The sequence below is a fragment of the Crotalus tigris genome, unplaced genomic scaffold (genome assembly GCF_016545835.1).
Source record: "Crotalus tigris isolate CLP2741 ecotype Arizona unplaced genomic scaffold, ASM1654583v1 scf7180000024460.1087499, whole genome shotgun sequence".
Taxonomy (NCBI): domain Eukaryota; kingdom Metazoa; phylum Chordata; class Lepidosauria; order Squamata; family Viperidae; genus Crotalus; species Crotalus tigris.
Window position 1 is genome coordinate 875,680 of NW_024100630.1, and position 25,508 is coordinate 901,187.

At 42.6% G+C, this 25,508-nt stretch overlaps 1 protein-coding gene across 1 annotated transcript in view; it reads left to right on the forward strand.

Moving 5' to 3' along the window:
* Positions 1–25,195, forward strand: part of LOC120303101 (zinc finger protein 845-like) — a 44,641-nt gene extending 19,446 nt beyond the window's left edge. The window contains exons 6-11 of the mRNA XM_039332271.1: positions 2,028–2,111; positions 2,718–3,812; positions 12,717–13,165; positions 16,086–16,212; positions 17,935–18,042; positions 20,380–25,195. Coding sequence (XP_039188205.1) covers positions 2,028–2,111; positions 2,718–3,812; positions 12,717–13,165; positions 16,086–16,212; positions 17,935–18,042; positions 20,380–23,024 — 4,508 coding nt within the window. The 3' untranslated portion in view covers positions 23,025–25,195. The remainder of the gene's footprint in view (positions 1–2,027; positions 2,112–2,717; positions 3,813–12,716; positions 13,166–16,085; positions 16,213–17,934; positions 18,043–20,379) is intronic.
* The last annotated feature ends 313 nt before the right edge of the window (positions 25,196–25,508 follow it).

The window sequence follows — 25,508 nt, forward strand, 5'->3', positions numbered from 1 at the left end:
ACCTGTGGGCTGTGGCCCACTACAGGGCCGTGGCCTCCTGGCCACAGGGCCACGGGACAGGCTGGCCAGTGCGCGCACATGTGCATGCCCACACCCCCCACTGAGGCTAAAACATACAAGGAACGGTTGCTGGAATTTGGTATGTCTAGTTTAATGAAGAGAAGGACGAGGGGGGACATGATAGCAGTGTTCCAATATCTCAGGGGCTGCCCCAAAGAAAAGAGGAAGTCAAGCTATTCGCCAAAGTGCCAAAGGTAGGACAAGAAGCGACAGATGGAAACTAATCAAGGAGAGAAGCAATCTAGAACTAAAGAGAAATTTCCTGACAGTTAGAACAAATAACCAGTGGAACAACCTGCCTCCAGAAATGGCGTAGGGTTTCCTGCCTGAGCAGAGGGGTTGGACTAGAAGACCTCCAAGGTCCCTTCCAACTTTATTACTATTGTTATTATGGATCATCGCACAGTCAGCCAGATGTTCAGACTGGATTTGGCATCTTGTCTACCTGTCGAGTCCTTACCCAGGACCTGGGATAGGCAGATATCGTCGCAGGATGGAAGCAGTTCCTAGTAAGGCCGCCTTTTTCAATTGACTAATAGCGAATTTGTCAATGCCAATGGTGTTCAAGTGGTGCTCCAGTTGTTTTGGGATTATTATTATTATTATTATTATTATTATTATATGAGGGGATAGAAGGGGAACTCATCAAATTTGCAAATGATACTAAACTTGCAGGAATAGCCAACACCCCAGAAGACAAGAACGGGGCAGTGCTAATATCACGGCACTAGCGCCGCCCCATTTGCGCCACACACATACTTGCAGCCCCGTTTCGTACGTGTGCCCATGCGCACTCATAAAATGCTGCCCCCTCCCTTTCCCTCCGGTCCGCCAACTGAGAAAGGTTGGTGACCTCTGTCCTAGAGAAGAGCAGTAGCTGATCCATGTGCATTGTGGAAGGCAGTGAGAATAGAGAGCCAGTTTGGTCTAGTGCAGGGATCCCCAAACTGTAGGCCGCAGTTCACTATCGGGCCATGGCCAATTGGCCACCGGGCTGAATGAGTAGCTGGCTGTTGCACTAGTGTGCGTGCATGCACTTACAGCCCCACTCGCACAAGTGCTGCCGCATGTGTCCTGGCGTTCATGGCCCTGCTTGCTTAAGTGTTGTCATGGGTGTTCACAGCCCCACTCACGTGAGCGTCGCCAGCATTCATGGTGCCACTTGCATGAACATCGCCGGCACTTGCGGTCCCACTTGTGTGAGCATCACAGGCATTCGCAGCCCCACTCACACAAGCAAAGGCTATTCATGCACATGCCTATGTTCACACACACACACACACACACACACATCTCTTCTTTCTCCCCTCCTGCCACTCTGGGCCACCAACCCCAAAAGGTTGGGAAATTCTGGTTTAATGGCTAAGGTATCAGGCTAGAAACCAGGAAACCGTGAGTTCTAGTCCTGCCAAAGGCATGAAAACCAGCTGGGTGACCTTGGGCCAGTAATTCCCTCTCAGCCCAAATGACCTCACATGATTGTTGTTATGGGGAAAATAGGAGGAGGAAAGAGTATGGTGTATGTTTTATTATTTATAAAAATAATAAAGGCAGCAAATAAATCAATTAAAAAAATTAAATTGGCCTGTGCTACAGTAACACCATAAGATCTAGTGAGTGTGAGGCTTGTTCCCTGTTTGTTTACTGTAGCACCCCCCATCCTACACCAAATAGGAAAAGTGGGGTATGTTGGATATGTTTGTCACACTGAGTTATTTGCAAAAATACAAATAAATAAACACCAATACTGGCTTAATTCATGCGATTGTGTGTTATCCATAGGAACCTTCAAACTGTCTAGCTAACCTTATTGCTCTCAATGTGTGTAAGAACTACAAATACTTGCCATTAGTGTCTAAGCTTTAATTAAGCAATGGGCCAAATTTAAATCAATAATGGTTTGATATCATAAAATGCACCAGACGTATATTTCATTTTTTTTCCCTTTTCTTGCTACTTGGTTTCAGTGCCCCAAACTAAATTCACCTCATGGCAGGAAGTAACTGAGGACCCATCTGTCAAGGATTCTCAAGGAGAAGAAAGACCAGCAGGTAAGCATTCGGTTCACACACTGCATTAAGCCATGGCTTGCTTAGCGGTGTTTACTGAATAAATTATAACCATCAAATTCACCAAGCAGAATGGAATAGGGTAGGATAAGGGATGGGGTTAGAGAATAGAATTAGAATTGGAATTAGGAATAGAATCGAATAGAATCGAACCTTTATTAGCCAAGTGTGATTGGACTCACAAGGAATTTGTCTCCGGTCCATAGGTTCTCTATGTACATAGAAACAACAAAGTGATAAGTCATAGTGCCCACGTGATAAGTCATTATGTCCAAACTAAACAAATTAACTTTTCGATTTGCATATGTAGCATCATCTCAGTGATTGTGCTGTGTCGTGCTTTGCATTTCTTTAATAATGATTTAAGGAATAAGCCCCAGTTGGCCTGGATCTTGCAAAGTGCGTCAGCATAAATAATGATTTATAAGCCACACTTTCTGAGCAAATATAAAATGCAGTCGTAATGTGATTAGTATCATTTTGGTGGAAGGTATTGTCCAGACACCGCCTCTTCTTTGAATCTAGGAGCTCTTCCAGAATTGGAGGTAAGGTTTTGTTTGATCAGGTTCCTCTTATTGATTCACTCAGATGACGACAAAAGCAGTAAACAGGATAAACAGAAATTTGAAGAAAAGCAGATATGGGGAGAGAAACCTGTCCATTTTGAAGAGGCTGACTTCTCTCAGATTCCAAAATTAGAAGAATATAATGCAGAAATGAAAAATACGAGTAATAGTAGAGAAAAGCCACTGAAATCCCTTGAGTCTGGAGGTGGCTTAAGTGAGCAGGTAAGACTTACTAAGCCGCAGAGAACAGGAGATAAAACCTATAAATGCTTAGAGTGCGGAAAGAACTTCACAAACCTTAAGTCACATCAAAAGATGCACACGGATGAGAAGCCATACAACTGTTCAGAGTGTGGGAAGAATTTCCGGTACAGCATGAATCTGAAAACACATCAGCGAATTCACACGGGGGAGAAACCGTATAAATGTTCTGAATGTGGAATGACTTTCAGCTACAGCATGAATCTGAAAACACATCAGCGAATTCACACGGGGGAGAAACCATATAAATGTTCTGAATGTGGAATGACTTTCAGCTACAGCATGAATCTTAAATCGCATCAAAAAAGCCACACTGGGGAGAAGCTGTACAAATGTTTGGAATGCGGGAAGAGTTTCACTCACAGCATGAACCTGAAGACGCATCAGAAAATCCACACGGGAGAGAAACCCTATAAGTGTTCAGAGTGTGGGAAGAATTTTACTCACAGCATGAATCTGAAGACCCATCAAAGAATTCATACCGGGGAGAAACCATATAAATGTTCTGTCTGTGGAAGGACGTTCAGCTACAGCATGAATCTGAAAACACATCAGCGAATTCACACGGGAGAGAAACCATATAAATGTTCTGAATGTGGAATGACTTTCAGCTACAGCATGAATCTCAAATCACATCAAAAAAGCCACGCTGAGGAGAAATCATACCACTGTTCGGACTGCGGCAAGAATTTCAGTGACAGTGCAAACCTGAAGTCGCATCAAAAAATCCACATGGGAGAGAAACCGTATAAATGTTCCGAGTGTGCAAAACAGTTCAGTAGCAGTTCAGACCTTAAACTGCATCAGAGAGTTCATGTAGGGAAAGAACTCTCTAATGCTCCCAAGGAACGAGTTTAAAATCACTGTGCAATCTGCAAGAAGATTGTACTGAAAGGATATTGTTGGATGCGGGATCCTACTTTTCACATCTTCTATCCTATCCAGGGAGGTCTACAAGGTGGGGTTAGAAAAAAGTCAAAGTTGAGGGCCCTGTGGCCCTGTGATTGAATCCCTGTCCCTTTTAATCTGTGTTGAACAGGAATCGCATAAAAAAAGAGCAGAGCTTAGATCACGTGGCCATGATTACCATCTAGATATTTTCAATACTCCGTAGAGTTATTCCTGCTTGCCTCAAAATATGGAATGAACTGAGCCTTCTAAAATGCTTAGTGTTTGAGGTTAATTTCATTGATAGTCTTACAAACGCTGAATTCCAGCAGAGGACAACTGCGTGTTTTATGTGCAGAAGTATCCCACCTTAAAATTGCATCAAGCAATTTCTCATGGAAGTAGAGAAGTGATAGTCCCATGTATCAAACAATCTTCAGTCCTAGCAAAAGTCTTGCATCCGGTCAGGGAATGTAGAGAGGGGAGAATCGTATTAAATTGTAGAAGATAGAAAGGGAAGAATCATATTAAATTGTAATATGGACTAAAGGGGGGGGGATTTCCCATGATCGCATAATGCTTCGTTTTAAAAGAGATTCCATGAACTCAGTGGAAAGATATGTAAATAATTAAGGATCAGTTTTTATCTGGCCGATCTGTAGCCAAGAAGGATTCAGCATGGTAGACCAAGATTCCTTTGCTCAAAATGTGGCAGAAAATTCCTTCTAGTCCATGTATGTGTGTTTTTAATTGGGCTCCTAACTAGTGACCTCAATTAACTTTGACAAAAAAAAAAAAACCCTATCATTATAGTTAATACTATAGTTGACTTGTTGGGTGGTGGTGTTTTGTTTTTTTTTAATATCTCCATACTGTCACTTTATGCCAACGGTCCCCAACCCTTTCTGGCTTGGCGACCCAGTGCTGGGAAGAGTGGACGGTTCCATGCAAGTGGCAGGCAAGTGCGCAAAGCTCCATTATGTGAGTGGAGCTTCACGCAGAAGCACAAGTGCCTGCCCTTCACAAGCTTTGCATGTGAGTGCAAACATCCGCAACTCACATAAGTGGAGCTCCACACGCATGTTCACCCGCCGCTTGTGCAGCTCAGTTCCAAATGGGTCACAGCCCAGGGGTTCGGGACCTCTGCTTTACACAGTCATTTTTAACCAATCCAGTGTTGTACTTCCTGCTTACCTTTGTCCAGGACTTGCCTTTAATTCAAGGTTCCCAAAGCTCTGGATGAGAAGTACGGGAGTATCTTCTTTTTTTTTTTTTTTTTAAGAAAACCTGAATTCTCCTTGTGGGGCAAGTTTTTCAAATGCAGCTTTCCCCATATAAGTCTTTGTAAATTTTACTACTATTGATAAGGAACTCTGGGTAGTGTACATAATTTAAATGCTGTGGAGGATGGGAGAGTTGATCAGGAAAAATTAAAATTGTCAAACTGCAATGCTCTTATTCTTTCTGTTGCAATGACTGAGGCAAATGGAACGTCATAGGTGCTTTCAAGTGAAATTTGAAGGAGGAATTCCTTTGCACCTCAACATTTGGCTTATAGGCTTTAAAAAGTCACTGAATTAAGGAAAATCTTACTGACAAACTGATCACATACTCCAGCTTAAAATTTAATCTGCATTCCTTTTTCTCTGTTTTTTTCTTGCTTGCATCATGTCACTTTCAGTTTTCTTGAGTCAATTTGTCCTCGTTCTCCACCCCATTGCACAATCTTCTGTAAAATAAGATCTGGAGTACCGAATCATCTTTATTTCCAAGAATGTGTTTGGTTTCCACATAGGCCCAGGAAAATGATCAAAGTTTTTAAAACAACATGGCTGTAGCACAGTCCGATGTATCATTCTACTTTTCCAGAAAAAAAATGTCATTTCAGCTAGATATTGATGGTAAATATTGTGGTGAGCCAGAAAATGTTTTGGTGAATAATGTAAGCACCTGTTTCATGATTATTATTTTTTCTTTGAATTTGATTATACCTGCATTGCCATCATTTTGTGAAAGGGCAACTCCCATCAACCATTTTCTTTGGGTATCAATGATCTTGTGCACTCTGAATTTGTAAAGTAAAAGATTGAGGGCCTCATAATTCTCATAATAAAGATTTCATAATAAAATGTTAGGGGTTTCATAACTAATAGTATTTTCTGCAATTCTCTTACTTCTCATGAAGAATTCCCATAGGAGGGAGGCTCATAAAGAGTATGAAAAGAGCAATACTCAAAATGATCAGCTTACCATAAAGGGATCCACATTATTAAGAAACCCTACAAATGCATACAGTGTGAAAAGAGCTTCAGGTAAAACTATTACCTTACTGGTCTGAAGGATATGGATCAGAAAGAGAGATAATACTGGATACAAACAGCAGACTACGTGGTCAGAAATGATTGACTTCGCTTACTGTTACTTACGTGATTGAGATGGTAACCCAAGTTGATAAATGTACAATATAGTTTGGAGTCTTCAGTTGCGAGATACAAGCAATAATATCCTACCTTGGTGCTCCCTGAGTTTGGTTGTTTCCTCGCAGACAGTTAATAATAATGATAAAGTTGGAAGGGACCTTGGAGGTCATCTAGTCCAACCCCCTTCTCAGGCAGGAAACCCTATACCATTTCTGACAAATGGCTGTCCAATTTCTTCTTAAAAACTTCCAATGTTGGTGCATTTACCGCTTCTGGAGGCAGGTTGTTCCACTGGTTAATTGTTCTCACTGTCAGGAAGTTTCTCCTTAATTCTAGGTTGCTTCTCTCCTTGATGAGTTTCCATCCGTTGCTTCTTCTCCTGCCCTTCAGGCATTGTGGAGAATAGCTTGACTCCCTCTTCTTTGGGGCAGCCCCTGAGATACTGGAAGGCTGCTATCATGTCCCCCCTCATCCTTCTCTTCGTTAAACTAGACATACCCAATTCCAGCAGCCGTTCCTTATATGCTTTAGCCTCCAGTCCCCTAATCATCTTTGTTGCTCTTCTCTGCACTCTTTCTAGAGTCTCAACATCTTTTTTACATCGTGGTAAAAGTTCACTAGCACAGATGATGTTACCTAGTTCAGGTAATGAACCATTTGCAAGAAAACAACCAAGCTCAAAGAGCACGAAGGACCCCTCATTTCAACCCAGAGCTACAAGTATTCTTGTTTATCGGTAATGATATGCTACATCTCCCAAGAATTAGGATGAATATTTGAAAGGTGCTGTGAAAGCCTGATCTGAGGAGCTTTTAAATGAATAGGGGGGAAGGCACACACACACACACATACATCCCAAATAACAATGTCAAGTAAATGGTGGGGCAGGTAAAAGGTATGAGATATCTAATGTAAATACGGGGATAAATGTTATGATCAATTTCAGGGTCTCTACAAATACACAAAATATACAGTGAATAGGAAGAACACGACATTTCAATGCATGGAGGGGACTATGATCTAATAACGACACGGTGGGATGAAACTCCTATGTGGAATACGAAAAGTGAAGGATGTAATAAAATGGGGGGGAAAGGAAGAGTACTGTAAATAAGGGAAGCACAGATGTTTTTCGAGATTTAGGAAATTAAACACAAGGGCCCAGTCAAAAGCATTGTTGGAATGATGAATCTTGAACCTGTCCTTATGGGTAAAATGTTTGAGAATGTTAAGGAATAATTAGAAAAAGGCGGCAGGATTGAGGTATATAAAATGTCTGAAAAAAGAGGCGACATGAAAAAAAGGCTCGAAATGTTAGGGTCCGAGGATCCAATGAAGGAGATTTGAGAACAGAACAAAGGAAGTCGTTCTGACAGCAAAGCGCTTCATAACATTTGTAAGAAAATGCTGTGATTGTCATCAACCTCTGGTCATCATTCAATACAGTGGCATTTTTTGGTCTTCCATTGAGATTTACACCGATTCTGTCTGTCTTCAAAGATATCCATTTAGTTTTGCTTGCATAGTAAACTTTCTGGAAACTAAGAAAAGTATATTTCAGTTCTCAGCGATGGAAATCAAATTTGCCATGCCCCAATTTGTGGTTATTTCAAAGAAAACATGAATTCATTTTGTATAGAGGGTCTAGGATTCTAAGCTCTTTAGGTTTAATCTTGTCTTAATTTCATACTTGATGAAGATCATTTTTAATTCTGTATTTTAATTCCTCCTCCTATAATGGATGTTTCGCCTCAAATTCCTTTATTAAACTGCTCCTATATTTAGCTGTTTTCTCTCCCTTATTAAATGAATTCTACTTTGCTTGCTGAGAGGAATGTGCCATCTCAGTTTCCTCACACTTCTGTTCCCTGAGGTAATTTTGTTGTTGTAAAACTTGGTTATTTGGCAATTTTTTTCCATTTAGCAACATGATTTCCTTCAGTATTTTTTTCCCCTTCAGCATCTCCATTTTGCTCTTCCACATATATACCAGATGCCACGATGCTCTTCCACTTCATATACCAGATGCCACAGCTACCATCTTTTATCCCCTCAGATCAGGGACTGTTCTTCAATAAAAGTGTTTCTTAGTACAGTACAAAAGCTGGAAAGTCCTCCCTTTGAGAGAGACGTTGGGGCAAAATCACTCAGAATTACTGTACTGTTTTACTAAAAGTATAGCATTGCATTTCTACATTAAATGTTCCCCACAAGCAGGGAGTAACTGTTAACTGTTTTACACGGTGCACAGGGCATCTTTTTTCTGCAAGGCAAGCCCCTTCTGGGTGAAAATTGAGTTTTTGCACAAACTCAGCTTCTGAGGAACCTGGCAAGATCAGGGCTAGGTGTCTGCATCTGGAGCATCTGCAAGTCACAGGGTCAGGGTTTCCTGGCCTGGAAGGTACCCTCTTTCCTGGACTGGAGGCAAGGAAATATTTTCTTCTGCAGAAGTCCAAGGATCCAAGCTGATTGACACCCCTTATCAATATTCCTCCGATATCTGAGTCCTTATAGAGTGGCAGCCTGAGTAGATATTTGGGGAAGGGGGGGGGGGAGAAAACTTTGAAGAGAGACAATGGGTGGAAACTAATTAAGGAGAGAAGCCACCTGGAATTAAGGAGAAACTTCCTAACAGTGAGGACAATTAACCAGTGGAACAGCTGGCCTTCAGATGTTGTGGGTGCTTCATCACTGAAGGTTTTTAAGAAGAGACTGGACAGCCCCTTGTCTGAAATGGTATAGGGTCTGGACTAGAAGACTTCCAAAGTCCCAGCTATTCTGATTCTGATGTGAAGTGGTATGCATTGTGTTAACGACTAAGGATTTTTGTCACCCCTTTGCAACTATCTTTCATTAGCGTTGTGCTGTTTATGCTATAAATCCTTGCTACAAATGTAAATTGCAAACATATTGAATAATGAAAGAAGCGGTATATAAGTCTAAGTCAGTGATTCTCAACCTTTTTAATGCTGCGACCCCCAATCGGTCGTAAGTTGAGGACTACTCAGCCGGTCGTAAGTCGAGGACTACTCAACTGGAGCAGCACCGTTTGCAGAATGGGACTTTTGGCGGGCTCAGCAGGGCAGAGACAGCCTGGACAATTCCTATTGGCTTTTGAAAGCCAATAGAATTAGACTCTATTCAAGAAAGCCTATTCTATTGGCTTTCAAAAGCCAATAGAATAAAAGGGAGTAGCACAGCTAAGGAAAAGGGGAAAAAAATGGTAGACTGCATTGTTTGGCGACCCCTGTGAAATGGTCATTCGACCCCAAATGGGGTCCCAACCCACAGATTTGAGAACCACTGGTCTAAGTGCTATTGCTAAAATGGGCTTTCCTTATTTTAGCTGATCATCAGGAAATTATATGTAGCTCAGGGTTGAAATGTAGGGTCATTGGTGCTCTCTGAGCTTGGTGGTTTTCTTGCAGACATTTTATTACCCATAACTAGCATTGATGATGTTACCTAGTTTGGCTAATGAAACGTCTGCAAGAAAACCACTAAGCCCAGAGAACACCAAGGACCCTTCATTTCAACCCCGAGCTACATACAATTCTCTTTTATTCGCATTGGCCGCTTTTAACGGGTCCTCACCACAGACAGGCGGGAACTCTTAGCCCCGCCCCTTCCAGCGGGTCTTTTCCGAAGGTTCTCAAGAGGGGAATTCGGGGGGGGGGGGCAGCGCCAGGACAGCGAAACAGAGGGCCGGAAAGGCCACTCCTCAGTACGGCCTTTCTAGGCAAAAGCACTCGCTCCCGTTAACCCTTGGAGAGCACGAGGATACCTGGAATGCATTGGATATCCGTGTGCGCGGCTGCATCTGCGGGGCAGGGATGGAGGGGGTAGGTCCTTCTGCAGCCTCGCTTGGGATCGGGGTTCCAGGCGAGGGGGACCCTTCGGCAGATCCATGTCTTCCCCGCGGGCTCCAAGCAAAGAAGCCGTTTCTCTGTGCCAAGTTTTGTCTCCGACGTTTCCCGAAAGGGTCGAAGCCGCTGCCCTGCATCCCCGGGAGGACAAAAGGAGCGAGTTGGGATGCTTTTATCCTGGAAGCCTCAGTTGCAGATGGCAGGAGTGAGGAGAGGCCCGGGTTTCTGGTCGTACAGCTTTATGACAATACGTCGTACTGACTTCCATGTCTATGGAGATTCTCAGTAGTCATCTTCATTAAACTAGCCATCCCCAATTCCAGCAACCGTTCCTTATGTGCTTTAGCCTCCAGACCCCTGATCACCTTTGTCACTCATAAACATTTATGAAGTGGTTGTTTTCTTTCCCCAAGGTACAGATCTGCACATGGTTCACTGCATTGTACTGCATGTACCACATTGCTTAATGTGTGTCCGGGTGTTTCATCCTTGGGGTGGACAAGCTTCTTCCTTAGTATATTCTTGGGTGCATGTGTATAATAATAAAGCTGGAAGGGACCTTGGAGGTCATCTAGTCCAACCCCCTGCTCAGGCAGGAAACCCTATACCATTTCGGACAAATGACTGTCCAGTCTCTTCTTAAAAACTTCCACTATTGGAGCATTCACCACTTCTGGAGGCAGGTTGTTCCACTGTTTAATTGTTCTAACTGCCAGGAAGTTTCTCCTTAGTTCTAAGTTGCTTCTCTCCTTGATTAGTTCCCATCTGTTGCTTCTTGTCCTGCCTTTGAGCGCTTTGGAGAACAGCTTGACTCCTTCTTCTTTGTGGCAGCCCCTGGGATATTGGAACACTGCTATCATGTCCCCCCTTGTCCTTCTCTTCGTTAAACTAGACCAGGGGTAGGCAACCTTGGCTCTTTTATGACTCGTGGACTTCAACTCCCAGAATTCCTGAGACCGCCACGCTGAGGGGAAAGGGAGGTTTCCAAACTGAGCCATGCTGGCTCAGGAATTCTGGGAGTTGAAGTCCACGAGTCCTAAAAGCCAAGGTTGCCTACCCCTGAACTAGACATACCCAATTCCAGCAGCCTTTCCTTATATGTTTCAGCCTCCAGTCCCCTAATCATCTTTGTTGCTCTTCTCTGCACTCTTTCCAGAGTCTCAACATCTTTTTTACATCGTGGTGACAAAAAGTGGATGCAGTATTCCAAGTGTGGCCTTACTAAGGCATTGTAAAGTGATAGAGAAAAGCTACATGGCGAGTACGCTTTGCCAGGCTTTAGCGCATCTCTCTCTCCGGCAATCCTGGGCTGGAAACCTCACTTCCCCTCCCATCGCCCCGCGGGCTTGGCACGCAGGACCCGCCAGAGGGCGCCCGTCGCAAACAACCGCCGGCTTCAGACGAATTGCTTTTGCTCGCTCAGAGAAAAAGCATCTCGCCCGATGCTTACAAGGGAGGGCAGGAAGTGACCGTTCCAACGCCGAGGGCGCGCTTTGCAGGAAGCGGACTGAGTCTGCAAACGGAGCCTTCCTTCGCTGGCCCTTTCTTTCCCGCAGCTGCCCGGCTTGGGAAGCGCCTCCTTCGTCGTGGTGAAGTGAGCCAGGCCGGGAGATCTTCTCAGACTCCAGATCTGAAGGGGGGGGTGTCTTATGGGGCTAAGCTGGAAAACGCCCCCCCCCCAATATTCCCACCTTCTGCACTTCCCATTCACCTGCTCCATTTTTACAGAGCGCCCCGGACTCTTATTTCTGCCAAGAAAAGAGCTTCTTGGTTAAAAGGTTGAATTCTGCAGTTGTCTTAAAGACTCCAGCAAGTTTAGGGCTGGGTTTTCGCTAAGAGCATCTGGAATATCTGCAGTTCAGAAGATCTGGGTTTCCTGGCTTGAGAAGATGTCTCCTTTCCGGGACTTGGAGGCAAGGAAATATTCCTTTCAGCAGAAATTCAAGAGGCCAGGCTGATCTGCGTCCCATGTCAATATCCTCCTGGATATGAGTCCTTCCAAAGTAGCATCTTGGGTAGATATTTGTAAAAAAAATTAAAACTCACAAACTTCAAGATTTCTAACCCGCACACTGTTTGTGATGCCTATGTCTGGTGGAAGTTGTTTGTGTTGTGTTAATGACTAAGACATTCCCCCCCTCTTTTGCAACTATTGATGGGAGGGAAATAGTCCTCTTTGCAACACTCAAAGGATCCAGTGTCAACATTCCCAATAGATCTGAGTCTTTGCAAAGTGGCACCCTGGGTAGATAACAAAAAAAATAAACTAAATTCCCACAAACGTCAAGGTTTCTTAAGTTTCAAGAGAGATTTGCACATCCTTTGTAATATGTAGCCGGGCTGGAAGTGGTATATGTGTTAATGACCAAGATTCTTTTCTTTTCAACACCCATTGTAATTTTCATTAGTGTTTGTGACCTACCGTTTTTTGCTTTTAATCCTTGCAAGACACTCTCGTGTGTATTTTTAGGGAGGCAAATTATAAACCTATATATAATGAAAGGTTTTTTTCAGTGCTTTGGACTATAGTTTTCAACACTTTTTCATCTAAGCCTGCAAGCTGAACATAATTCCCAAAGAATTGAGTCATGGAGGGGAGAAATGCCTCATTCTTCAAGATGGCTGAAGGAGTCTCTCTCTGCGATTCTCTTCCCATGAATGAAAGTTACTTTGCAGATTCAGAAGAGCTTTTTGATTTAGTTGGACAAACAGCAAGAACTCAGCAGGGCGTTCTGAAAGAAGAAACCACACATTGTGTCCTCCATCGTTGCCCTTTCAGGGAACTCTGCTGCCAGGAGGCTAAAGGACTCCGAGACGTGTGCAGCCAACTCCACCATCTTTATGATCGGTGGCTGAGCCAAGAAGACCACGTGAAAGCTCAGATAATGGATCTGGTGGCTCTGCCCCTGGGCACTCTGTCCCAGATGGAGAACTGTGTCTGGATATGTGGAGCAGAGACCAGCTCCCAGGAAATCGGTCTGGCTGAAAGCTTCCTCTTGAGCCAACTGGAACAGAAAATGCAGCAAAAACGGCAGGTGAGATCAATATAAATGATTTTTACATGTTTCCATTCCAATATATAGTTAGGATGGTCTTAATAGAGTTCTGCCCTGGTTAGGTAAAGTACAGAGAAGAGCAACAAAGATGATGAGGGGACTGGAGGCTAAAACATACAAGGAATGGTTGCTAGAATTGGGTATGTCTAGTTCAGCGGTTCTCAACCTATGGGTCGCGACCTCATTTGGGGTCGATCGACCATTTCTCGGGGGTTGCCAAAGAAGGCGATCCGCCATTTTCTCCCCTCGGGGCGGCGCCGCGCATGCGCGCCGTGCCGCACATGCGCAGAACATTTGTGTGACGGGAGTCACCATCACACAAACGTTGAGAACCACTGGTCTAGTTTAACGAAGAGAAGGACAAGGGGGGACATGATAGCCATGTTCCAATATCTCAGGGGCTGCCACAAAGAAGAGGGAGTCAAGCTATTTTCCAAAGCACCTGAAGGCAGGACAAGAAGCAACGGATGGAAACTAATCAAGGAGAGAAGCAACCTAGAACTAAGGAGAAACTTCCTGACAGTTAGAACAATTAACCAATGGAACAACCTGCCTCCAGAAGCAGTAAATGCTCCAACACTGGAAGTTTTTAAGAAGAGACTGGACAGCCATTTGTCCGAAATGGTGTAGGGTTTCCTGCTTGAGCAGGGGGTTGGACTAGATGACCTCCAAGGTCCCTTCCAACTTTACTACTATTACTATTACCTCCTCTCCGATTTAGTGAAGAGAAGGACCAGGGGAAACATGATAGCAGTGTTCCAATATTTGAGGTGCTGTCACAGAGAGGGGGTCAAGCTATTTTCCAAAGCACCCGAAGGCCAGACAAGGAATAATGGATGGAAACTGATCAAGGAGAGATTCAATCTAGAAATAAGGAGACGTTTTCTGAAAATGAGAACAATCAATCAATGGAACAGAAGTTGCCTTCAGAAGTTGTGGGAGCTTCTTCACTGAAAACAATTAAGAAGAGACTCTGTCAGAAATGGTGTAGGATCTCCTGCTAGGGTGGGGGCTAGACTAGATAATCTACAAGGTCCTTTCCAATTCTGTTATTCTATTCTATTTCCAAGGACATATAACAAGTTGGGACAGGGGCAGTAATATTTTGTTTGCCTGCTATTATAGGCTCGTGTGCTCTTCATGGAGGTGGCCACCCATGGTTCTAAAGCAGACATGTCAAACACAAGGCCCAAGGCGAAGTGGTTTCATGTGGCCCGCGAAGCCATCCTGGAAACTGTGAGGAGACGGCCCCCTCTGCCTTCGCCCTGGCCCAGGCCAGCCAGGAGCCAATGTACAATTTTGTGGTGGCCATCTATGCTGAAACGCATTCAGTCTTAGCTCCATAAGCCCCTCCCTCCCCTGCATGGTCTGAGAGGAACAGTGAGGCTTCTCCAGTGGACCATGCCTTGGCGCTTGCCCTGGTCCCATCCCCTTCTGCCAGAGACCCTCAGATCTATCCCGCTCCTGTCCCCCACAGGCACCCTTGACACGAACGATGTAGAGCAGGCCACACCCACCCAATAGGCCACACCCATTCCATCCACATCCACCCAGTAGGCTGCACCCACCCTGGCCACACCCACCCAGTCCCGAGGCCAATCACAATGCTGATGCGGCCCTCAATGAAATTGAGTTTGACACCCCTGTTCTAAAGCATCAGGAAATATGTCACACCTCCCTCAAGAAATTGTCCTGGGGAAGATTTCCCAGGAGGACCCATCTCAGGAGACCTCATCAGGTAAAAGACGGTTCTTTTTCATGTATTGGAGTCCTCGGAAGTCTTTATTTTCCTGAGTTCCTGTTACAATAATACCTTAGTCCTGTGTGCAAAGGTTTTCTCCAACTGTTTTTAAAACATTGACATAGTAGTAGTAGTAGTAGTAGTAGTAGTAGTAAAGTTGGAAGGGACCTTGGAGGTCATCTAGTCCAACCCCCTGCTCAGGCAGGAAACCCTATACCATTTCGGACAAATGGCTCTCCAGTCTCTTCTTGAAAACTTCCAGTGTTGGAGCATTCACCGCTTCTGGAGGCAGGTTGTTCCACTGGTGAATTCCTCTGCTTTTATCTCATTCTCAGAAAATGGAGCAATAATGATTGTACCAGTGGAAAGGTCTCCTCTTTGTGATGGTGCAGAAACAAAGGTTATATTTCCAAGCCAGGTAGGAGGATCCCACCTCCCAAAGTGCAACATGATTCATTCAAGGAACATGCAACTCTCTCCACAGTGGTCTGAATCCCTTTTTCGGAGCCAATTTAATATCTCCCAGCTAATAGTTTATCCGAGCATAAGCATCTTTCACAGTGATCTAGTAATAGTAACAGTAGTAAAGTTGGAAGGGACCTTGGAGGTCATCTAGTCCAACCCCCTGCTCAGGCAGGAAACCCTACACCATTTCGGACAAATGGCTGTCCAGTCTCTTCTTAAAAACTTCCAGTGTTGGAGCATTTACCGCTTCTGGGGTCAGGTTGTTCCACTGGTTAATTGTTCTCAGGAAGTTTCTCCGTAGTTCTAGGTTGCTTCTCTCCTTGATTAGTTTCCACCCGTTGCTTCTTGTCCTGCCTTCAGGTGCTTTGGAAAATAGCTTGACTCCCTCTTCTTTATGGCAGCCCCTGATCTGATACCATCCCTCCATTCATAGCATCTCAAGCTTCTTGAGGACATCTCCCAACATGTTCATCTTGTTGTTCAGTGAAGATTGTGTATCTCCCACTGGGCAACGTAAGACATTAAAGTGTCATATAGGAATATCCCAATACTTGTTTAATGAACGTGCCTCAGGACTTGATCAAAATGAATATAAGAGATGTTCCCAACAAGTGGAATATTTGCCATTAGAATAAGGAATTTGTGAATATTTTCTACAACTGTACGTTAACAAGGAGTGTTTTTGTACTTCAGATCGCCGTGTCCTTTGAAGATGTAACTGTGTTTTTCTCTGAGGAGGAGTGGGCTCTGCTGGATTTTGACCAAAAATCCCTATACAGAGAGGTCATGCTGGAAAATGCTAAGAATGTGGAGTCCTTGAGTAAGTGATTTATTTTGCTCCAGGTTGAAATTGGTGAGGAAGATATATTCTGATAATAGCTAAGCAGCTTATCAATTACTTGGAAGAGATTCAGGTTTATACTTTTCCTGGAGATAACTGATATAACCTTATGTGCATTGCACCTAAAATCATAGATGTGAGATGGGTAGCTATATGAATCAAAATAATCTCAGCATTAGTCACCAGGATGTAAAAAAGATGTTGAGACTCTAGAAATACAGAGAAGAGCAACAAAGATGATTAGGGGACCGGAGGCTAAAACATATAAAGAACGGTTGCTGGAATTGGGTATGTCTAGTTTAACGAAGAGAAAGACAAGGGGGAACATGATAGCAGTATTCCAATATCTCAGGGGCTGCCATAAAGAAGAGGGAATCAAGCTATTTTCCAAAGCATCTGAAGGCAGGACAAGAAGCAACAGGTGGAAACTAATCAAGAGAAGCAACCTAGAACTAAGGAGAAACTTCCTGACAGTGAGAACAATTAACCAGTGGAACAGCCTGCCTCCAGAAGCAGTAAATGCTCCAACACTGGAAGTTTTTAAGAAGAGATTGGACAGCCATTTGTCCGAAATGGTGTAGGGTTTCCTGCCTGAGCAGGGGGTTGGACTAGATGACCTCCAAGGTCCCTTCCAACTTTACTACTATTATATTATATATTGTTAAGGACTGTGTTAAATAAATAAGATAATACAAAACCTAATACAAAACTACATAAAAGAAGGTTAGAAAGTGCAACCCCCCCCACTAAGTGTCTTCCCTTTTCATCTCCAATTAATATTAATCAAGATTAACAATAGATCATTGACTCTTAAAATACAGCCCCAATACCTTTTCATTCCATATCTTACCCTATTTTCTACAAAGTCTTCTCTAAATCTTCAGCTAGCCTTATTAATCAACAAAGATGTAGTAAAAATTAACAACAAAACACCTAATAATATAAATATGTAATCCCCATTCCATTTAGTCTAGGTTCCCCTCATCCCCCTTATCAACTATTAAACATTACCTGAAATATTAACTCCTTATTTTGATATGCCATTATATATTTCTAAAAGAAAAACGATCCAGTCCGGATAATCATTAAACATCACAAAGAATAACCTACTATTTAACCGTACACAAGTAAACCAGTCTTACATATTTTTTCCTTCTCCCTCCCAGCCATCTTTAAATCCTATTAATACTCCAAAATTATTAAAAAGAAGAGGTTTGAGTAAACCTTGAATCCTGAAAAGCTGCATTTACTACTCAGAGATGGTGGAATCCACAACTTCTAGCTCAGTGGTTCTCAACCTGTGGGTCGGGACCTCATTTGGGGTCGCACGACCATTTCACGGGGGTCGCCAAACAACGCAGTCCGGCATTTTTCCCCCTTTTCCTTAGCTGTTCTACTCCCTTCTATTCTATTGGCTTTTGAGTCTAATTCTATTGGCTTTCAAAAGCCAATAGGAATTGTCCAGGCTGTCTCTGCCCTGCTGAGCCTGCCAAAAGTCCCATTCTGCAAACGGTGCTGCACCAGTTGAGTAGTCCTCGACTTATGACCGGTTGGGGGTCGCGGCATTAAAAAGGTTGAGAACCACTGTTCTAGCTGATCACAAACAGGTGCAGAAAACAATAGTTTCTACTGTCTGCTCACAAAAATCAACTGTCCAAAATACATGTAGGAAATTTCCAGATCTCTCTTTTTTTTTTCCAGAGACAATTTCAGTAGTCCACATCTCACATCCAGCTGCCAATTTCAAACATGAAAAATGCAGGCTTTGGTTCTCCTCGCCTGACTGGAAGTCATCATCCACAAATCCAAGTAATATTAATATTAAAATAATAATTGCCTCTCACACTTGTTCTGGTAGGAGCTATCTCAAGAAAGGAACAAGCACCTTCTGTGACGGTTTCCAACGTTGCTTACGTGGGTTTGCAAGTCCCCTTAGAACAGTGTTTCTCAACCTCGACCATTTTAAGGCATGTGGACTTCAACTCCCAGAATTCCACAGCCAGCAATGCTGGCTGTGGAATTCTGGGAGTTGAAGTCCACATGCCTTAAAATGGTCAAGGTTGAGAAACACTGCCTTAGAACTGTCTTTTACATTTCTTTTTTTTTTCTGTCTACAATAGCATTTGAAAATCCTGTGTTGCTTCTGATTTGTGCATCAACCCTTAAATTGGGGTTTGCAGGACAGATACCAAAGAACCACAGTGCAAGAGAGATGACAGCGCTGAAAATAACCCCTTAGGGAAACTTTATTAAAAATTGTCCCTGAATATATACCGGGAGATTCCACCCCCCCCCCAAATAGCTTGGGGGGGGGAGGGCAAACAGCAAGTAATTCTCCTTTGGGTTGCTTACCCTGTAGTTGGATAATTATTAAGAAGGAAGTTAATATTTGCATTTACATTGATTTGGAAAGAAGATATTATGAATAAACAGGCAAAAATTGAAAATAAACATTGCGAGGAATGTGCTTAGTGGGTTTCTTTGCCTTGTTCGCTTTTGGACACACAATCCTCAGTATGAAACTGATTAAGGCAGTGTTTCTCAACCTTGACAATTTTAAGGCATGTGGACTTCAACTCCCAGAATTCCACAGCCAGCTGGCTGTGGAATTCTGGGAGTTGAAGTCCACATGCCTTAAAATTGTCAAGGTTGAGAAACACTGGATTAAGGTCTGGTCAGTTTCAGGCAGCAGCACAAGTGGGAAAGTTCTAATTAACTAATTGTCACAGAGCAGAGTTTGTTAACTTGTGGTTAGCCCTTATTAAAGAACCATTGGGCCGGGCAGAAAAACTTTTCAAGTACAATAGATGTAGCTCATTTAAGCAATCTCACCACTTGGAGGAGAAAAAAAAGGATAAAGGTCATATTTGAGGTGGCGCAGCAGTTAGAGTGCAGTACTGCAGGCCACTTTAGCTGACTGTGTTCAGCAGGTCAGCAGTTCAAATCTCACTGGCTCAAGGTTGACTCAGCCTTCCATCCTTCCGGGGTAGGTAAAATGAGGACCCAGATTGTTGGGGGCAATGTAAATATATATATATATACATTGCTTACTGGTGTACACTGCTCAGAGAGTGCTCGCACTTAAAGCGGTATATAAGTCTCATAAATAAATAAATATTATCCTGATTGTCTCACACTGTTTATCTCAAAGTTGTTACTGTGGGTAAACGCAGATCTCTATATGACTGCCAACAAATGCAAGGACAGATGAGGATGAAGGAACACTCCTGAAGTGCACATCTGGATTTTTTTTTCCCAAGGGAGGATGACTTTTATTTATCAATCACAATATAGCTGGAGGGGACCTTTGAGGTGTTCTAGTCCAGCCCCGCACTCAAGCAGGAGACCCGATACCAGTGGTTCTCAACCTGTGAGTCGGGACCCCATTTGGGGTCGAACGACCATTTCACGGGGGTCGCCAAACAACGCAGTCCGCCATTTTTTTCCCCTTTTATTCTATTGGCTTTTGAAAGCCAATAGAATAGACTCTCTTGAATAGAGTCTAATTCTATTGGCTTTCAAAAGCCAATAGGAATTGTCCAGGCGGTCTCTGCCCTGATGACCCCGCCAAAAGTCCCATTCTGCAAACGGTGCTGCACCAGTTGAGTAGTCCTCGACTTACGACCGGTTGAGTAGTCCTCGACTTACGACCGGTTGGGGTCGCAGCATTAAAAAGGTTGAGAACTACTGCCCTATACCATTTCAGACGTGGCCGTCCAGTCTCTTCTTAAAAACTTCCAAAGAATCCCAGTATCTAAATCCAGTTTCCTTGTAGCAACAGCATCTCCATTTTCTTTAGATTTAATTTCAACTTGCTTTCTTCCACATTGAAACTGATTATTAAGCAACAAAGCCCACTTCACTCCAGAACTCAAGATGCTACTCTCTACAGGTTTCGTCTTGACACTAAATTATTTTCTCCAATGGGTGAATTATTTTCTCCATACTTCAGGTGCCTCCAAGCAGTCTGACATTCTGGAAATAACCGAAAAGATCCGCAATACAGTAAAGAAAACCCCCAGTCATATACTCAGCACATGATACAATAGTATTGAAATAAACATGTAGCTAATATGTTGGTATTTTTACTTTGTACCTTAAACATCCGATGAATTTTCTTTTTTTCTCTCTTTTTCTTCCAAACAGTTGACAGGCAGCAACCAGAGGATTATAAAGAATCAGGAGTGAATTCTTTGAAACAAACTGAAACTGGAGAAGGGCTATTGCAGAATCAGGAGAAGCCAAACATGACTGAAAACCAGCTGAATAATAGGATCAAGAAATTCTCTAATTTTCAGTATGGAGAAAATCGCACCTTCCATACACAATATCACAAAGAAAGAGGGAACTGTTTAAAGCCTGAAAAAATGTTCATCCCTAAATCAGATGTCCATGAATATAGCAGTATCTGCACTAAAGAGAAGCAGCTTGAGTGCAAGGAACATGGAAAAAATAATAATTTAAATATCAATCTTACTTTGCATGAAAGCATTGAGATACCAGAATCACATAAATGTTCAGACAGTAGGAAAAGCTTTAATGGGAGCACTACTTTTAACACCCAGAAAACAATTCATAGAGTGGAGAAGTCATATAAAAGCAGAGAACGCAGAACAAGTTTCTATGCAACCAATGATCATATATTACACAAAAAGTCCTACCCAGGAAAGAAAATTTATAAATGCGTGTATTGTGGAAAGCGGTTCTGTACAAGTATTGATCTTACTTCCCATAAAAGTATCCACACAGAGGATAAGCCACTTAGATGCACAGGCTGTGGAAAGAACCTCACCAGAAGTAGCTCCCTTACTGCACATACAAGGATCCACATACGGGATAAGCAACAAAAGTGCATGGAATGCGGAAAGAATTTCAGCCAGAGTGCTTCGCCTAATTCCCATGAACTGATCCATACACGGATGAAACCGTATCAATGCTTGACATGTAGAAAGCGATTTTGTACAAGCAGGGATCTCGTTTCTCATAAGAGGATCCACACAAGGGAGAAACCATTTAAATGCAAGAAGTGTGGGAAACACTTTACAATGAGGCGTGGTCTGATTTCCCATGAAAGGATTCACACAAGGGAGAAAGCATATAAATGCGTGGACTGTGGAAAAACCTGTGTGAGTAGAAGTGATCTTACTTCCCATAGGAGGATCCACACGGGGGAAAAACCGTATCAATGCACAGAGTGTGGAAAAAGCTTCAGTTGGAGCAGTAACCTTACCTCCCATAAAAGAATCCACACAGGGGAAAAGCCGTATCAATGCATGGAGTGCACAAAGAGCTTCAGAGACATGAGTTCCTTTACGTCCCATAAAAGGTTCCATACAGGGGAGAAGCCCTACAAGTGTACGGAGTGTGGAAAGAGCTTTACTCAAAACAGTCAACTTACTTCCCATAAAAGGGTCCACACAGGGGAGAAACCGTATAAATGTACAGACTGTGGAAAGAGCTTCACCACAAGTGGTTCTCTTACTGCCCATAAACGGAATCACACAGGAGAGAAACCGTTCAAGTGCATGGAATGCGGGAAGAGTTTCAGCCAAAGTACTTCCCTTACTTCTCATGAAAAGATCCATACAGGGATGAAACCATTCCAATGCTTGCAGTGTGAAAAGAGATTCGGTACAAGCAGCGATCTCGTTTCCCATAAAAGGATCCACACAGGGGAGAAACCGTTTAAATGTATGGACTGTGGGAAAAGCTTTACAATGAGACGTGGTCTTACTTCCCACGAGAGGATCCATACAGGGGAGAAACCATACCAATGCCCAGAGTGTGAAAAGTGCTTTATAAGTAGGAGTGATCTTACTTCCCATAAAAGGATCCACACGGGGGAGAAGCCGTATCAATGCCTGGAGTGTGGAAAAAGCTTCAGTTGGAGCAGCAACCTTACTTCACACAAAAGGATTCACACAGGGGAGAAACCATATAAGTGCATGCAGTGTGGAAAGAGTTTCAGTCAGAGCACGTCCCTTACTTCCCATGAAAGGGTCCATACAGGAATGAAACCATTTCAATGCATGGAGTGTGGAAAGGGATTCAGTACAAGCAGTGAACTCATTTCCCATAAAAGGATTCACACAGGAGAAAAGCCTTACCAGTGTGTGGACTGTGGAAGGAGCTTTAGAGACTTGAGTTCTTTTACTTCTCATAAAAGGTTTCACACTGGAGAGAAGCCCTATAAATGCATGGAATGTGGAAAGAGCTTTACTCAAAGCAGTCAGTTTACCTGCCATAAAAGGATCCACACAGGGGAGAAGCCGTACAAATGCACAGACTGTGGAAAGAGCTTCACCACCAGCGGTTCCCTCACTGCCCATAAAAGGATCCACACGGGGGAGAAACCATATAAGTGCACGGAATGCGGGAAGAGTTTCAGCCAAAGTGCTTCCCTTAGTTCCCATGAAAGGATCCATACTGGGATGAAACCGTATCAGTGCATGGATTGTGGAAAGACCTTCAGTCAAAGCAGTCACCTTAGTTCTCATAAGAAGATCCACTCGGGGGAGAAGCTGTATAAGTGCACAGAGTGTGAAAAGTGCTTTCATACAAGCAGTTCCCTGATATCACATAAAAGGATCCATTCTGGCGAGAAACCGTATCATTGCATGGACTGTGGAAAAAGTTTCATTACAAGCAGTTCCCTTAATTCACATAGGAGGATCCACACGGGAGAGAAACCATATCAATGTCAGGAGTGTGGAAAGAGTTTCAGTCACAATACTTCCCTCTCTTTTCATAAAAGGATCCACACAAGAGAGACCCCACCTGTCAGCATATAATATGGAAGAAGCTGCATTGAGAAGAGTGAACTTCTGATAAAAGAAGCCACAAAGAGGAGTGGCCATACAGATGTACGCAGTGTGGAAAGGACGTAATGTTCCATTTCTGATCACAGTGTCAAAATAGAAATGGAATGGATTATGCTTAAATGTTAGTAAAGGAAGGAGAAGAGAAAGGGTAACACATAGATGAGACAATTATAGGAAAATTTTTGAAGAGCTTCAATTTACTACAATGAGACCAAGATTATGTGATAGGTACATTTATAGATGAATTTATGGGGTCTCACTAAACAAATTCCTGAAATATAATCCCATTGCATCAAGATACTCAGTATGCCCAATTTTTTATTAAACAGATTTTTATTAGGAGAGTTGTTTATCTGAAATTTAACTGTTTCTCTAAGGCCTACAGTAGAGATCTCTCTCTTTTCTTCTTCTATCCAGGTGGATAAATATCCACTTATCTCTTCTTCAGATACCTCCAGTCCTATTAGTTTCTATATTCCCCGCTCCTCCTTTTCCAGTAAAACTACTTGTCAACAATTTCTCATATTTTTGTTGTTCCCTTTCGAAACTGGAAAGAGCATGTTTGAGTGTGAGAGATAATGGTTGGTGCTTGTAAACAAGAGCCAGTCTGCTTCCTTATTTTAATGGCAATGACATTTTATTAAATCTGATTTACATTATTTTATTCTTGACCTGTTTCTTTTTGAAGCATGATTTTGGCAGTCATGCTGATATGTGGCTGATATGACATTTATTGACAGGGCAGAAATAACTCATAATTGGATAACTAAGAGACTTTACTTCAGTTAACTACTTAATATCCCAAAACCATTGGGAAAAAAATGCCATACTTTGGCCAAGCTTGTAGATGATACTGAAATATTGAAAATAGGGAAAAGTATAAAGTGTGAAGAATTTGAGAGGAATCTCTTTAAATAGACAGAACAGCCAATTCAGTGGACAATGTAGTTCTCTTGCAGAACGTTGAATGTGATGTGTATTTGGGCATAATTTCTTAATTTGACATAGATGTTGTTGAATATTGCGCTGTAATTAAACAAGGATTAGGTTACAACGGAGACCCCAGTGAAGCTATTGACTCAGTATGTGGCAGATAAGAAAACAAACAAACCTCCCATTAGGGATCTGTAGGAAAAGAACGGAAGTAAAACAGCTGCAACTGTTATTCCCTTCTACAGTATATGAATATTGTGTATAGTTCTGATTGCCCCATTTGAAAAATGATATAAAGGAGATGGAGAAAGTTCAAAAGCAGCCATCCAAATGATTAGTGACTTGATTATGTTTGTGTTTGGCGCCCTCAAGCAAAACCTAACAAAATTAAGCACCCAGGTACTGTAGAGAAGGTGTGGCAGAACTCGTGGATGGAGTTAAAAGAGGACTACCATACTTTCCGGCGTATAAGACGACTTTCAAAAGCGTTGAAATTGGCGCCGAAGTCAGGAGTCGTCTTATATGCTGGAAATAACAGTAGTTTCTGGCGTATAAGACGACTTTCTAGGCATGCAACTCGGCGCCGAAGGGGGGTCATCTTATACGCCGGGTCGCCTTATACACTGGAAAATACAGTAAGCCTAGAATTCCTATGTAGCCCCAAGTGGACTAAGTCCAGCCCTTGAATTCTACTGCCCATTATCTAACTACAAACAGGTACTAAGCGCTAGTTGGCTATTAATCTTCTCAGTTAACAGTTAGCATCAACTTGTAGTTAGATAAGGGACAAGCAAATTCAAGGGATTTGGACTTAGTCCCCTTGTGGCTATCTAGGAATTCTAGGCTGATTCCTCTTTTAACTCCACTCCCATATTCTGCCACTCCTTGTACAGGTGCAAAACTTTAGGTTCCAGGGATCATCCAATTAAAGTTTAATAGGAGGAGATTTAGAATAGACAGAAAAATGTTTTTTTCACCTTGTCCATTATTAACCGTAACTCTGCTAAGAAAACTGCATGTATTCAGTCTCCAAGATTTAAATTCCACTCAATAGTATTTATCTCTAGCAATGGTTTGGATTTGCCTATATTCATATGTATATGTGTATTATTTTATATATATTATTTTTCACAATGTTAGCTATGCAGAGTCACGCATGTAAGATAGATGGCCATAGAACTCCATTAAAGAAAAATAAATGTACTGATTTTTATGTAGTTATGTATTTTTTAATTATTATTTAAAATGTAGTCCTCCAAGCCCTATGAATCCACTTTTGACTCCTAGTTGTATCTGGTTTCCATTACAATCTTTTTCTTCTATTATCATTACATTTGCTTTTTCAAAAGTTCCCCCAAGCTTCCTGCACACCTATACATGTAGTCCTCAACTTATAACAGTTCTTTTAGTGACCATTCAACTAATGGCACTGAAAACAGTGACTTAACCATTTTTCACGCTTACGGCCTTTCTAGCATCACCATGATCATGTGATCAAAACTCAGATGCTTGGCAACTGCT